Source organism: Balaenoptera physalus (genome assembly GCF_965194825.1).
Source record: "Balaenoptera physalus genome assembly, chromosome: 8".
Lineage (NCBI taxonomy): Eukaryota > Metazoa > Chordata > Mammalia > Artiodactyla > Balaenopteridae > Balaenoptera > Balaenoptera physalus.
Genome location: NC_138887.1, coordinates 47,911,005 through 47,924,890, shown reverse-complemented (window position 1 = coordinate 47,924,890; position 13,886 = coordinate 47,911,005). Strand labels below are relative to the sequence as shown.

The window sequence follows — 13,886 nt, the reverse complement described above, 5'->3', positions numbered from 1 at the left end:
CGCGGCTGGAGCCTGTGCTCCGCGACAAGAGAGGCCACGACAGCGAGAGGCCTGCGTACCGCGATGAAGAGTGGCCCCCGCTTGCCACAGCTAGAGAAAGCCCTCGCACAGAAACGAAGACCCAACACAGCCATAAATAAAGAAATAAAATAAATAAATAAAGCATGACACAAATTAAGCAATGTGAATACCATCAAGCTTTAAAAAAAAATGAAATAATAACTACTCTTAAAATTTCTTAAAAAAAAAAAAAAAAAAAACTATAATGACATACCCCTTCACACCCTCTAGGATGGCTAAAATAAAAAGACAGAAAATAACTGTTGGCAAGGATATGGAGAAATTGTAACCCACCTTCATTGCTAGGGGCAATGTAAAATGGCCCAGTCACTTTGGAAAACAGTTTAGCAGTTCCTCAAAATATTAAATACAGCGTTGCCATATTACTCAGCAACTCCATCAATAATTATTCTACTAGGTCTACATCAAGAGAACTGAGACTATTTGCTCACACAAAAACTTGTTCAATGGCAGCATTCTTTGTATATTCAAGAAGTGGAAACCATCCAAATGTCCATCAATTGATGAATGGATAAACAAAATGTGGTACAGCAACACAATGGAATATTTAGCAATTAAAAGGAATCAAGTATCAGTAATATTTAGCTTAACACAGACAGTTACATATAGATATATTTATAGACATGTATATACACAGGTTAGTATATACACATGTATTTCCTTGCTCTGATAGCTGAAAAGAACATGAAAGCAATAAGCATCCCAGTAGCAATGGTCATACCTACTGCCCAGATCTTGGTTTCTAATACCATTCTCAAATAAAAGGAGCCAAGCCTCCTTAGAGAAATGGCTGATTCTAGGACTGTAGCAAGAATTATGGAATATCTTCTAGTGCCAAAAAGTAAGGAAGTGCTTAAAAAAACAAAACAAACGAACAAAAAACCTACCACACACACACCATGGTGAGTGAAGGTACCATAGGGACACAGGAGCCAACTGAAAGTTCCCAACAACCAAAGCTAGAACAATAAAGCAAAATATTGGATTATAATCCAAGGTACAAAATAAATATCCATGAGTACAAATGGTTGAATAAGTAAATGGGGGAGAGTAGATAAATGTCCATGGAGAAGAATTCCAAATAATTGATGTAGAGACTCCACTCTCAAGGAAGCAGAGCATAATTTCCTGCTCCCCCAGTGTGGGCTATGCACACTGACTTCTTTCCAAGGACTACAGTATGAAAAGGGGTTTGAGGTGGGGAGTAGCTTTACAGTGGCGCAATCTAACATACACTATTTCATCAAGGTTAACATCAACAGTGATGTCATGTTGATGGTATGTACTCTTTCGATATGATGTTATAGGAATGGCATTTTATCTCTCTGGTCTTCCTCCCCAAACCCATAAATCCAGTCTAATCAAGAGAAAAACTTCAGACATGTCCCAACTAAGGGACATTCTACAAAATACATGATCAATACTCCTCGAAACTGTCAAGGTCATCAAAAACAAGAGCCTCAGAAACTAAAACTTAAAGTAAGGAGGAACTAAATAGGCATGATAACTAAATGTAATGTGGTATCCTGGATGGGATCCAGGAACAGATAAAGGACGTTAGCTAAGAACGAAGGAAATCTAAAAAGTATGAGCTTTAGTTTATTATCAACTAGGACCCGACAATGCTGGTTCATTATCAACTAGGACCCAACAATGTTGGTTCATTAACTGTGATAAATGCACCATACGAATGAAAGATGTTAATAACAGGGGAGACTGGCTGTGGGGTATATGGGAACTCTGTACGATTTTTTCCTTTTTTTTTTTATAAATCTACAACTATTCTAAAACAGTTTATTAAAAAAAGAAGAAAAAAGAAACGAAGCACTAATACACACTGCAACATGGAAGAACCTTGAAAACACACTAAGTGAAAGAAGCTATTCAAAAAAGTCGCTTATTGTATGATTCCATTTATATGAAATGTCTAGAATAGGCAAATCTATAAAGACACAAAATAGATTAGTGGTTGTCAGGGGCTAGTGTGAAGGGAAAGTGAGAAGTGAGTGTTAACTGGTTGCTTTTTGGAGTAATGAAAATATTCTAGGGGTGGGATAGGGAGGGTGGGAGGGAGATGAAAGAGGAAGGAGATATGGGAATATATGTATATGCATAGCTGATTCACTTTGTTATAAAGCAGAAACTAACACACCCTTGTAAAGCAATTATACTCCAATAAAGATGTTAAAAATATATATATATTCTAAAATTACACAGTGGTGATGTCCCCAAACTCAGTGAATATACTAAAAACCACTGAATTGCACACGTTAGGACTGGACCTCTCAAACCCTGCTGGTGGAAACATAGAATAATACAACACTTTGGAAAACAGTTTGGCAGTTTCTTAAAATGTTAAACATGTACTTACTTTATGACCCAGTTATTTCACCCCTAGAATTCCCCCAAGAGAAATCAAAGTGTTGGAAGAAAAAAGTTTTTCCTCTCCCAACTTAGGTTCAGTGGTTGGAGGCCTGTGAATTTAGCTGACAACTGACAGATTATCAGGAGAAAATACAAAGTTTATTGATATATGCATGTTGAAAGTACACAAAAGAAGTGGCTCTCTAAATAAAGATGGGCATTTATACCCCTAACTTGTTGGGGGAGAAGGAGGGAAGAGAAGAGGTTTCATAGGAAACACAAATGGGAGATAAAGCTTGTGATGATGTTTGTTTATCTCACAAGAGTGGTTGAAGAGTGGTCTTCATCTCTTTTCAGGCCAGTTAAACTCCCCTGGAGAGGGTATTTATGGCAGCCTCACTGCCAGAAGTTTCTGCCTTTAGTCAGATAAGGAAAGCTCTGAATAGGCTTCTTTCTGCATGTGTTGAATTTCAAAATTCTTTAGTTTAAAATAAGCTTCATATGAACACTGGAGGTCCAAGCAAGTCCCCACAAAATCATACATCCATACAGAGACCCGCACATAAATGCTCACTCGACTTTATTAATAGTAATCAAAACAGGAAACGAGCCAACCGTCTATCAGCAGATGGATAAACAAATTGTGGTATACCCACACAATGGAATACTACTCAGCTATAAAAAGAAATGAGCTATTGATTCACATAACATGAGTAGAACTTAAATTATGCTGACTGAAAGAAGCCAGACAAATAAAGAGTATACATTATATGACTCCTTATATAAAACTCCAGAAAATGCAAACTAATTTATAGTGAAAGAAAGCAGAGCAGAAGTTGCTGGAGGGTAGGGGCAGGAGGGAATACAAAGGGCATAAAGAAACTTTTGGGCAGTAATAGTTACACTCATTTTTATTTATTTTTTTTGGTGGTGATGGTTTCACAGGTATATACTTATGTCAAAACTTATCAAAGTGTATACTTTAAAGATATTAGTGTCATTTATTGTATGTCAATCATACCTCAATAAAGCTGTTAGAAAAAATTTACTAATATGGCTTACACTGTTATAAATTGAGAAAATGAGATTTACTCCCAATGTTTGACATGAGGAAAAAGTTCTAAGGTTTTCTTTGTTTTGTTTTGTTTTTTTGGTGGGTTTTTTTTTAACATATAGAATGTTTAATTTATTACAAAATATTTCGCATATTAAAGGAAATGAAAGTAGTTCAATTAATTCTTGAATACCTATTATCCATTTTAAGAAATAAATCAAACCCATGGATCCAAAGCCACTTTGGAAAGCCCTCTTACTCCCTTATTCTTTGTGCTTATCATTCCCCTATTCTTCTTTAAAGCTTTATCACATATGTATTTATAGAAAAATAATATATTTTCATATAGTTTTGAACTTTTTTGTATTCCGTGATTTCTCTTTTCTATTCAACATTTATGTTTTGAGTTTCACCCATATTAAAATTAGCTATTTGTGCCTTAACATTTTTTTCTTCCTCAATCTTACCAGAGACAAATCTGCTTTATTAGTTTTCTCAAAGAAATGTTTGTCTTTGTTGATTATTATATCTTCATTTTTCTATTTCATTATTTTTTGTTCCTATCATTATTTACATTTTTTATCGTTTTTTGTTTTTGAATTTCTTCTATTGTTCTTTGTCTAAGGTTTAAGAGGGAAAAACAAAGGCAGGAAATTAAATTACATACAATAGGATAGATACTGTTTTTTTAAAATTGTAATCCTGGGCTTCCCTGGTGGTACAGTGGTTGAGAATCCACCTGCCAATGCAGGGGACATGGGTTCGAGCCCTGGTCTGGGAAGATCCCACATGCCGCAGAGCAACTGGGCCCGTGAGCCACAACTACTGAGCCTGCGCATCTGGAGCCTGTGCTCCGCAACAAGAGAGGCTGTGATAGTGAGAGGCCCGCGCACCGCGATGAAGAGTGGCCCCCGCTTGCCGCAACTAGAGAAAAGCCCTCGCACAGAAACGAAGACCCAACACAGCCAAAAATAAAAATAAAAAAAAATCAGGTGAAAGCCATGATCTGGAAGGAAAGGAACAGTCGGCAAGCAAAAGTAAAAAATAAAATTTCAGAGAGTAAAAGTTGTCAACTAAAAAAAAAATTGTAATCCTACAGAAATGGAAAAAAGAAACAAAGAAATTGGATGATAAATCTTTAATCCTGACACACTATAAGTACCATTTGCCCAACAAGTGTGAAAAGTATCATCAGACATAATTAGAGGAAAGGGGCCATGAACAGAACTGACAGCTAAAAATGATTAAAATGCATTTTAAAAATTTCACTGTCGGTCAAAGTCAGGTAAATATGCCAGTTGAAATAATAATGCTAGTTTTTGCAGGTAAAATTGGCTAAGATTTTAAATTATTTTAACATGAATTACATTGGAGAGGATATGGGTGAACAATTAGTCTCATCTATTCATGGGGGAAGTATAATGGAGCACAAAACTTCTACATAAGTTTTCTAACAGCAAATGGCCTAAAAATTCACACTCTGATCTACTAATTCAATGTATGCATATTCCTGCATAGGAATATAAAAGGTATACTAAAACTATTTTGTACTTTACTTTCCAAGTTTTAACCAATGAATCTGAATTTCTTTTAATGGGGGGGATGGGTATTTAAGTCATTCCTTTAACAGCAGCTTCTCCAAATAGCAGCTCAAATCAAAATACCAAGTGAAAAAAGAGTTGATCTGTCCCTTGACTGGCCAGGACATGAAGGATGAAGCCACTGAGCCAGAGGCAAGCAAATACCATGAGAATGGGGCAAACCACCACACCTCCATCAGGAGCAGCTAGTTGGAAGATTCAGGGAGCAAGCAACCCCTCCAGGACATCCCATTTTTGCACATGAACGAAATCCCTCGTTCAGGTTCTGAGGCCAGCTAGAGCTGAATACAGAATCTGAAAGCACACAGCCATCCTTACCCCCTTTCCGTCCCTCCTCAGGGCGGTGTATGCAATACAGATGCTAAACCACAATTTTATAGTGCACAGACTCTCATTTTTGGAAAGAAGCCTAAAAACTTCACAGCTGTTTGTTACTTTGGGTTTATATCTGCCTTTTCTTATCTCAACTCTGTGGCTACTGACATAAGATATGTCACCCACAAATGGAGGGTGGGCCTCTCCACAACAGTTTCACTTTCCAGGGGCTTCAAGGACAGCTCTGACAATATGATGGGCTTTTAAAAACACTCAGACATTACTATCCCAGACCTATTACTGGAAGCCCATGCTATCCACTTCTAACTCCTTCAGAACTGAGCCCCCAACAAAATACAAAACTGGGAATTGCATTACAGTGACCAAGGTATTATTACAGATGCCTTCCTTAGAATCAAATACATCACCAAAACCAGGCAGGATAAGAGAGAAAGGTTTCATTCAAAAATTACAAACAAAAAAACTTTTCTGTGGGTAGAAATAAAAATAGCCAACACTAACAGCTGTCTCTAGACAAGCCGAATACATACTGTGGCTGACTAAATTATAACACGTAGAAAGTAGAACAATAAAATCAAGATGAGTAAGAACTTGCCTCAGAATGTTACTGATTTTACATGTGAATGCCCATCATCCACCACTTCTAACCCTTACCCTCAAATGCATTTAAGTTCAAGTACATTGCTAAGCGTCTGTAAACAAAGCTAAAAAACACAATAAATCTCATTACTGACCATTCTAGGATGTTCACGACATAAAATATAGTGCATTCAGGGCTTCCCTGGTGGTGCAGTGGTTGAGAATCTGCCTGCCAATGCAGGGGACACGGGTTCGAGCCCTGGTCTGGGAAGATCCCACATGCCGCGGAGCGACTAGGCCCGTGAGCCACAATTACTGAGCCTGCGCGTCTGGAGCCTGTGCTCCACAACAAGAGAGGCCGCGATGGTGAGAGGCCCGCGCACCGCAATGAAGAGTGGCCCCTGCTTGCCGCAATTGGAGAAAGCCCTCGCACAGAAACGAAGATCCAACACCGCCATAAATAAATAAATAAATAAAAATTAAAATGTTTAAAAAAAAATATATAGTGCATTCAGATTAAAATACACAACACCGGTGTCATCTGCTACACCCCCTAACCAGCTTAGCTAGCCCTACAAAAATACAGAGAGACAGTATTCAAGTCCAGAAATGATTTGGGGGGGCGGGGGGGGGGGACACACACAAAAAAGGAAGAGAATGCTCTTCTCTACATTCACAGTTGCTGCTTGATTGTAAATGCTGGCCAATACTGCCTACAATAGGGCAGATGTGGCCAAAGCCAAAAAGAAGGCAGACCTGCAGTACCTTCCTCCCTGACCTGAGAATAATTCCCAATGCCTGGCTAAGCCTCAAAAGAGAAAGGCAACACTTGGAGTGAACTTGTCACAGCCCCAGAGAGCACAAAGGCTCAGCTCAAGGAGAAGCTGATTCATTCAGTGGTGCTCCTACACCTGGAAGACCGTTCTGGAGGAAAAATCCAAGGACAGTGAACGAGCTCACCCTTTATAAAGATGAACAAAAATACTCAGCTAGTAATGATAGTTACCTCTGGATGATAGCATTACAGGCACTTCCTTTTTTTTGGTTGACTTTTTCCTACAATTTTTAATTTAAAAAATTAAAGTGGACAACACTTGTTGCTTTAAGAAGGCAAATGGTCAATTTCTTAGAAGTTCACAGTGAGAATAACCCAGTTCCTCAAGGGGGCACTCAGCAAGTCTTGTCACATTGCTTAGAGTTAACCCACCCCAGCTTCCATGACCAAGGACTACTAACTGTCATCGAATCTCAGCATGTCTTCTGCCCCAGAAGAGCCCTTGTCCCACAGAAAGTCTGTGCCCATCACCTCACCACTGATCACCAATTGGTCCTTCATGTTTGCACCAGGCAACACCTTTCAAGTCAAACACCTCAGGCTCAGAAGCTTCCCCAGATATACTTTTTAACATGTAAATCAATAATACTTTAACATTCTTTTTTTTTAAAGGAATTCCTTTATTTTTATTTTTTATTTTTTTATTTTTTTATTTATTTTTGGCTGTGTTGGATCTTCGTTTCTGTGCGAGGGCTTTCTCTAGTTGCAGCGAGCAGGGGCCACTCTTCATCGCGGTGCGCAGGCCTCTCACTATCGCGGCCTCTCTTGCTGCGGAGCACGAGCTCCAGACGCGCAGGCTCAGTAGTTGTGGCTCACGGGCCCAGTTGCTCCGCGGCATGTGGGATCTTCCCAGACCAGGGCTCGAACCCGTGTCCCCTGCATTGGCAGGCGGATTCTCAACTACTGCGCCACCAGGGAAGCCCTACTTTAACATTCTTAATAACTAAAAGCTAGTTCAGTTGTAATCAACAGGAGTCTCGTGTCCAGGGACCGTGGGCATGTAATCTTCCCCTCACTGAACAAATGTCAAGGAGAAGAAAGGTCCTACACTGCAGTAAGCACAGTGCACATCCATACAGAACACTACACTCAGTTCTGAACCCTCCTCTCAGAGACTCAGAAACCATGCCCCCAGCAGGAAACAAGAGGGGTCAGAGGAGCAACACAGAGGAGGGACACTTGAGTGATCTGGAAAAGTGCATCTCAGATAAACAACGTACCCCCTATATGAGCTCTCTTCACATATTGGGAGGCTTTGTATATGTGAAGGAGGTAGGCGTCTGCTCAAGAGAGCAGAACCAAATAGGAGTTATGGAAGTAAAAATGGATAGTAGGTTAAAAGATCATCTTGTCCAAGGAGACACACAATGTTCTTCTCACATTCCAGCTGCAAACAATTGGTTGTGACTATCTAAGAGCACTGTGTAAGAAGGATTCTGAGGCTTAATCTAGGCTCAGTGGGAAAAGGGTCTCTTTCAGAGAGTCCCTCCTGCTGTGGAAAGAAGGAGGCATGGCAACCCAAGTATCATGGATTTCCCACCATTGATCCTCAATCATTGGATTGGATTTTTCAGAGGCCGTAGAGTTACTGCAAGGGGTAACCAAATCCATGCATGTTTTCATGAATTTTTGGCAAGTTGAACAAACAATAAATCTTACACTGTGTGCATACCATATTTTTTTGGATGTATATATGGGTTGTTTGATTTAAAAACTAATTAGAGGGACTTCCCTGGTGGCGCAGTGGTTAAGAATCCGCCTGCCAATGCAGGGGACACAGGTTCATTCCCTGATCCAGGAAGATCTCACATGCTGCAGATCAACTAAGCCTGTGCGCCACAACTACTGAGCCCACATGCCACAACTACTGAAGCCCACGCGCCTAGAACCCATGCTCCGCGACAAGAGAAGCCACTGCAATAAGAAGCACGCATACTGCAACGAAGGGTAGCCCCCGCTCGCCGCAACTAGACAAAGCCCACATATAGCAACAAAGACCCAATGCAGCCAAATAAAAATAAATAAATAAATAAATAAATAAAAACTATTTAGAGTTATTGAGTCTCATTTTCTAAAGGTATGGAACCATGAATCTAGTTCATACACCAAGGTCTTCTAGCTATAGAAAAACCTGCAAGACTGAAAAATAACTGCTTCCCAAAAGGGTGAAGCAACTCACAAAAGACAACACAACATTTTAAAAATTAATTCCATGAGAGAAAAATAAAGCCAGGGGAAATTAAGAGTTTAAAAAACTAATATGGAAGATGGCGGAGTAGAAGGACGTGCTCTCACTCCCTCTTGAGAGAGCACCAGAATCACAACTGGCTGCTGGACAATCATTGACAGGAAGACACTGGACTTCACCAAGGAGGATACCCCACGTCCAAGGACAGAGGAGAAGCCACAGTGAGACGGTAGGAGGGGCGCAATCAGAGTAAAATCAAATCCCATAACTGCTGGGTGGGTGACTCACAGACTGGCGAACACTTATACCACAGTAGTCCACCCACTGGAGTGAAGGTTCTGAGCCCCACGTCAGGCTTCCCAACCTGGGGGTCCAGCAACGGGAGGAGGAATTCATAGAGAATCAGACTCTGAAGCCTAGTGGGAATTGATTGCAGGACTTTGACAGGACTGGGGGAAACAGAGACCCCAATCTTGGAGGGCTCACATGGAATACTGTATGCATTGGGACCCAGGGGAAGGAGCACTGACCCTGGGGGGAGACTGAACCAGACCTACCTGCTAGTGTTGGAGTGTCTCCTGCAGAGGCGGGGGCTGGCTCTGTTTCACCGTGGGGACAAGGACACTGGCAGCGGAGGTTCTGGGAAGTACTCCTTGGAGTGAGCCCTCCCAGAGTCTGCCATTAGCCCCACCAAAGAGTCCAGGTAGGCTCCAGTGTTGGGTTGCCTCAGGCAAAACAACCAACAGGGAGGGATCCCAGCCCCACCCATCAACAGTTAAGTGGATTAAAGTTTTATGGAGCTCTGACCGCCACAGCAACAGTCAGCTCTCCCCACCACCAGAGCCTCCCATCAAGCCTCTTAGATAGCCTCAACCACCAAAGGGCAGACAGCAGAAGCAAGTAACACTACAATCCTGCAGCCTGTGGAACAAAAACCACATTTACAGAAAGATAGACAAGATGAAAAGGCAGAGGGCTATATACCAGATGAAGGAACAAGAAAAAACCCCAGAAAAACAACTAAACGAAGTGGAGATAGGCAACCTTCCAGAAAAAGAATTCAGAATAATGATAGTGAAGATGATCCAGGACCTCGGAAAAAGAATGGAGGCAAAGATCGAGAAGATGCAAGAAATGTTTAACAAAGGCCTAGAAGAATTAAAGAACAAACAAACAGAGATGAACAATACAATAACTGAAATGAAAACTACACTAGAAGGAATCAATAGCAGAATAACTGAGGCAGAAGAACGGATAAGTGACTTGGAAGACAGAATGGTGGAATTCACTGCTGTGGAACAGACTAAAGAAAAAAGAATGAAAAGAAATGAAGACAGTCTAAGAGACCTCTGGGACAACATTAAGCGCAACAACATTCGCATTATAGGGGTCCCAGAAGGAGAAGAGAGAGAGAAAGGACCCGAGAAAATATTTGAAGAGATTATAGTCGAAAATTTCCCTAACATGGGAAAGGAAATAGCCACCCAAGTCCAGGAAGCGCAGAGAGTCCCATACAGGATAAACCCAAGGAGAAACACGCCGAGACACATAGTAATCAAAGCGGCAAAAATTAAAGACAAAGAAAAATGATTGAAAGCAGCAAGGAAAAAACGACAAATAACATACAAGGGAACTCCCATAAGGTTAACAGCTGATTTCTCAGCAGAAACTCTACAAGCCAGAAGGGAGTGGCATGATATACTTAAAGTGATGAAAGGGAAGAACCTACAACCAAGATTACTCTACCCAGCAAGGATCTCATTTAGATTTGATGGAGAAATCAAAAGCTTTACAGACAAGCAAAAGCTAAGAGAATTCAGCACCACCAAACCAGCTCTACAACAAATGCTAAAGGAACTTCTCTAAGTGGGAAACACAAGAGAAGAAAAGGACCTACAAAAACAAACCCAAAACAATTAAGAAAATGGTCATAGGAACATACATATCGATAATTACCTTAAACGCTCCAACCAAAAGACACAGGCTTGCTGAATGGATACAAAAACAAGACCCCTATATATGCTGTCTACAAGAGACCCACTTTAGACCTAGGGACACATACAGACTGAAAGTGAGGGGATGGAAAAGATATTCCATGCAAATAGAAATCAAAAGAAAGCTGGAGTAGCTATACTCATTATCAGATAAAATAGACTTTAAAATAAAGAATGTTACAAGAGACAAGGAAGGACACTACATAATGATCAAGGGATCAATCCACGAAGAAGATGTAACAATTATAAATATATATGCACCCAACATAGGAGCACCTCAATACATAAGGCAACTGCTAACACCTATAAAAGAGGAAATTGACAGTAACACAATAATAGTGGGGGACTTTAACACCTCACTTACACCAAGGGACAGATCATACAAAATGAAAATAAATAAGGAAACAGAAGCTTTAAATGACACAATAGACCAGATAGATTTAATTGATATTTATAGGACATTCCACCCAAAAACAGCAGATTACACGTTCTTCTCAAGTGCGCACGGAACATTCTCCAGGATAGATCACATCTTGGGTCACAAATCAAGCCTCAGTAAATTTAAGAAAATTGAAATCATATCAAGCATCTTTTCTGACCACAATGCTATGAGATTAGAAATGAATTACAGGGAAAAATACGTAAAAAACACAAACACATGGAGGCTAAACAATACATTACTAAATAACCAAGAGATCACTGAAGGAATCAAAGAGGAAATCAAAAAATACCTAGAGACAAATGACAATGAAAACACAATGACCCAAAACCTATGGGATGCAGCAAAAGCAGTTCTAAGAGGGAAGTTTATAGCTATACAAGCCTATCTAAAGAAACAAGAAAAATCTCAAGTAAACAATCTAACCTTACACCTAAAGAAACTAGAGAAAGAAGAACAAACAAAACCCAAAGTTAGCAGAAGGAAAGAAATCATAAAGATCAGAGTGGAAATAAATGAAATAGAGACAAAGAAAACAATAGCAAAGATCAATAAAACTAAAAGCTGGTTCTTTGAGAAGATAAACAAAATTGATAAGCCATTAGCCAGACTCATCAAGAAAAAGAGGGAGAGGACTCAAATCAATAAAATTAGAAACAAAAAGGAGAAGTTACAACAGACACCACAGAAATACAAAGCATCCTAAGAGACTACTACAAGCAACTCTATGCCAATAAAATGGACAACCTGGAAGAAATGGACAAATTCTTAGAAAGGTATAACCTTCCAAGACTGAACCAGGAAGAAACAGAAAATATGAACAGACCTATCACAAGTAATGAAATTGAAACTGTGATTAAAAATCTTCCAACAAACAAAAGTCCAGGACCAGATGGCTTCACAGGTGAATTCTATCAAACATTTAGAGAAGAGCTAACACCTATCCTTCTCAAACTCTTCCAAAAAACTGCAGAGGAAGGAACACTCCCAAACTCATTCTATGAGGCCACCATCACCCTGATACCAAAACCAGACAAAGATACTACAAAAAAAGAAAATTACAGACCGATATCACTGATGAATATAGATGCAAAAATCCTCAACAAAATACTGGCAAACAGAATCCAATAACACATTAAAAGGATCATACACCACGATCAAGTGGGATTTATCCCAGGGATGCAAGGATTCTTCAATATACGCAAATCAATCAATGTGATACACCATATTAACAAATTGAAGAATAAAAACCATATGATCATCTCAATAGATGCAGAAAAAGCTTTTCACAAAATTCAACACCCATTTATGATGAAAACTCTCCAGAAAGTGGGCATAGAGGGAACCTACCTCAACATAATAAAGGCCATATATGACAAACCCACAGCAAACATCATTCTCAACGGTGAAAAACTGAAAGCATTTCCTCTAAGATCAGGAACGAGACAAGGATGTCCACTCTCACCACTATTATTCAACATAGTTCTGGAAGCCCTAGCCACGGCAATCAGAGAAGAAAAGGAAATAAAAGGAATACAAATTGGAAAAGAAGAAGTAAAACTGTCACTGTTTGCAGATGACATGATACTATACATAGAGAATCCTAAAACTGCCACCAGAAAACTGCTAGAGCTAATTAATGAATATGGTAAAGTTGCAGGATACAAAATTAATGCACAGAAATCTCTTGCATTCCTATACACTAATGATGAAAAATCTGAAAGAGAAATTAAGGAAACACTCCCATTTACCATTGCAACAAAAAGAATAAAATACCTAGGAATAAACCTACCTAGGGAGACAAAAGACCTGTACGCAGAAAACTATAAGATACTGATGAAAGAAATTAAAGATGATACCAACAGATGGAGAGATATACCATGTTCTTGGATTGGAAGAATCAACATTGTGAAAATGACTATACTACCCAAAGCAATCTACAGATTCAATGCAATCCCTATCAAATTACCAATGGCATTTTTTTACGGAGCTAGAACAAATCATCTTAAAATTTGTATGGAGACACAAAAGACCCCGAATAGCCAAAGCAGTCTTGAGGGAAAAAAACGGAGCTGGAGGAATCAGACTCCCTGACTTCAGGCTATACTACAAAGCTACAGTAATCAAGACAATATGGTACTGGCACAAAAACAGAAACATAGATCAATGGAACAAGATAGAAAGCCCAGAGATAAACCCACGCACCTATGGTCAACTAATCTATGACAAAGGAGGCAAAGATATACAATGGAGAAAAGACAGTCTCTTCAATAAGTGGTGCTGGGAAAACTGGACAGCTACATGTAAAAGAATGAAATTAGAATACTCCCTAACACCATACACAAAAATAAACTCAAAATGAATTCGAGACCTAAATGTAAGACTGGACACTATAAAACTCTTAGAGGAAAACAT

The 13,886-nt window shown here is 39.5% G+C and overlaps 2 protein-coding genes across 4 annotated transcripts in view; one reads left to right on the top strand and one right to left on the bottom strand.

The window, feature by feature from the left end:
* IGF2BP3 (insulin like growth factor 2 mRNA binding protein 3) overlaps positions 1–13,886 on the bottom strand; it is a 146,477-nt gene that overhangs the window by 60,993 nt on the left and 71,598 nt on the right. The window contains exon 2 of one of the 3 annotated variants that reach the window (XM_082472722.1): positions 980–1,040. The exons of the other annotated variants lie outside the window; for them this stretch is intronic. Within the exon in view, the coding sequence (XP_082328848.1) occupies positions 980–1,040 (61 nt within the window). The remainder of the gene's footprint in view (positions 1–979; positions 1,041–13,886) is intronic. 3 annotated transcript variants of the gene reach the window in all.
* The window catches only part of MALSU1 (mitochondrial assembly of ribosomal large subunit 1), a 124,347-nt gene that overhangs the window by 79,352 nt on the left and 31,109 nt on the right, over positions 1–13,886 (top strand). The window lies entirely within an intron of this gene.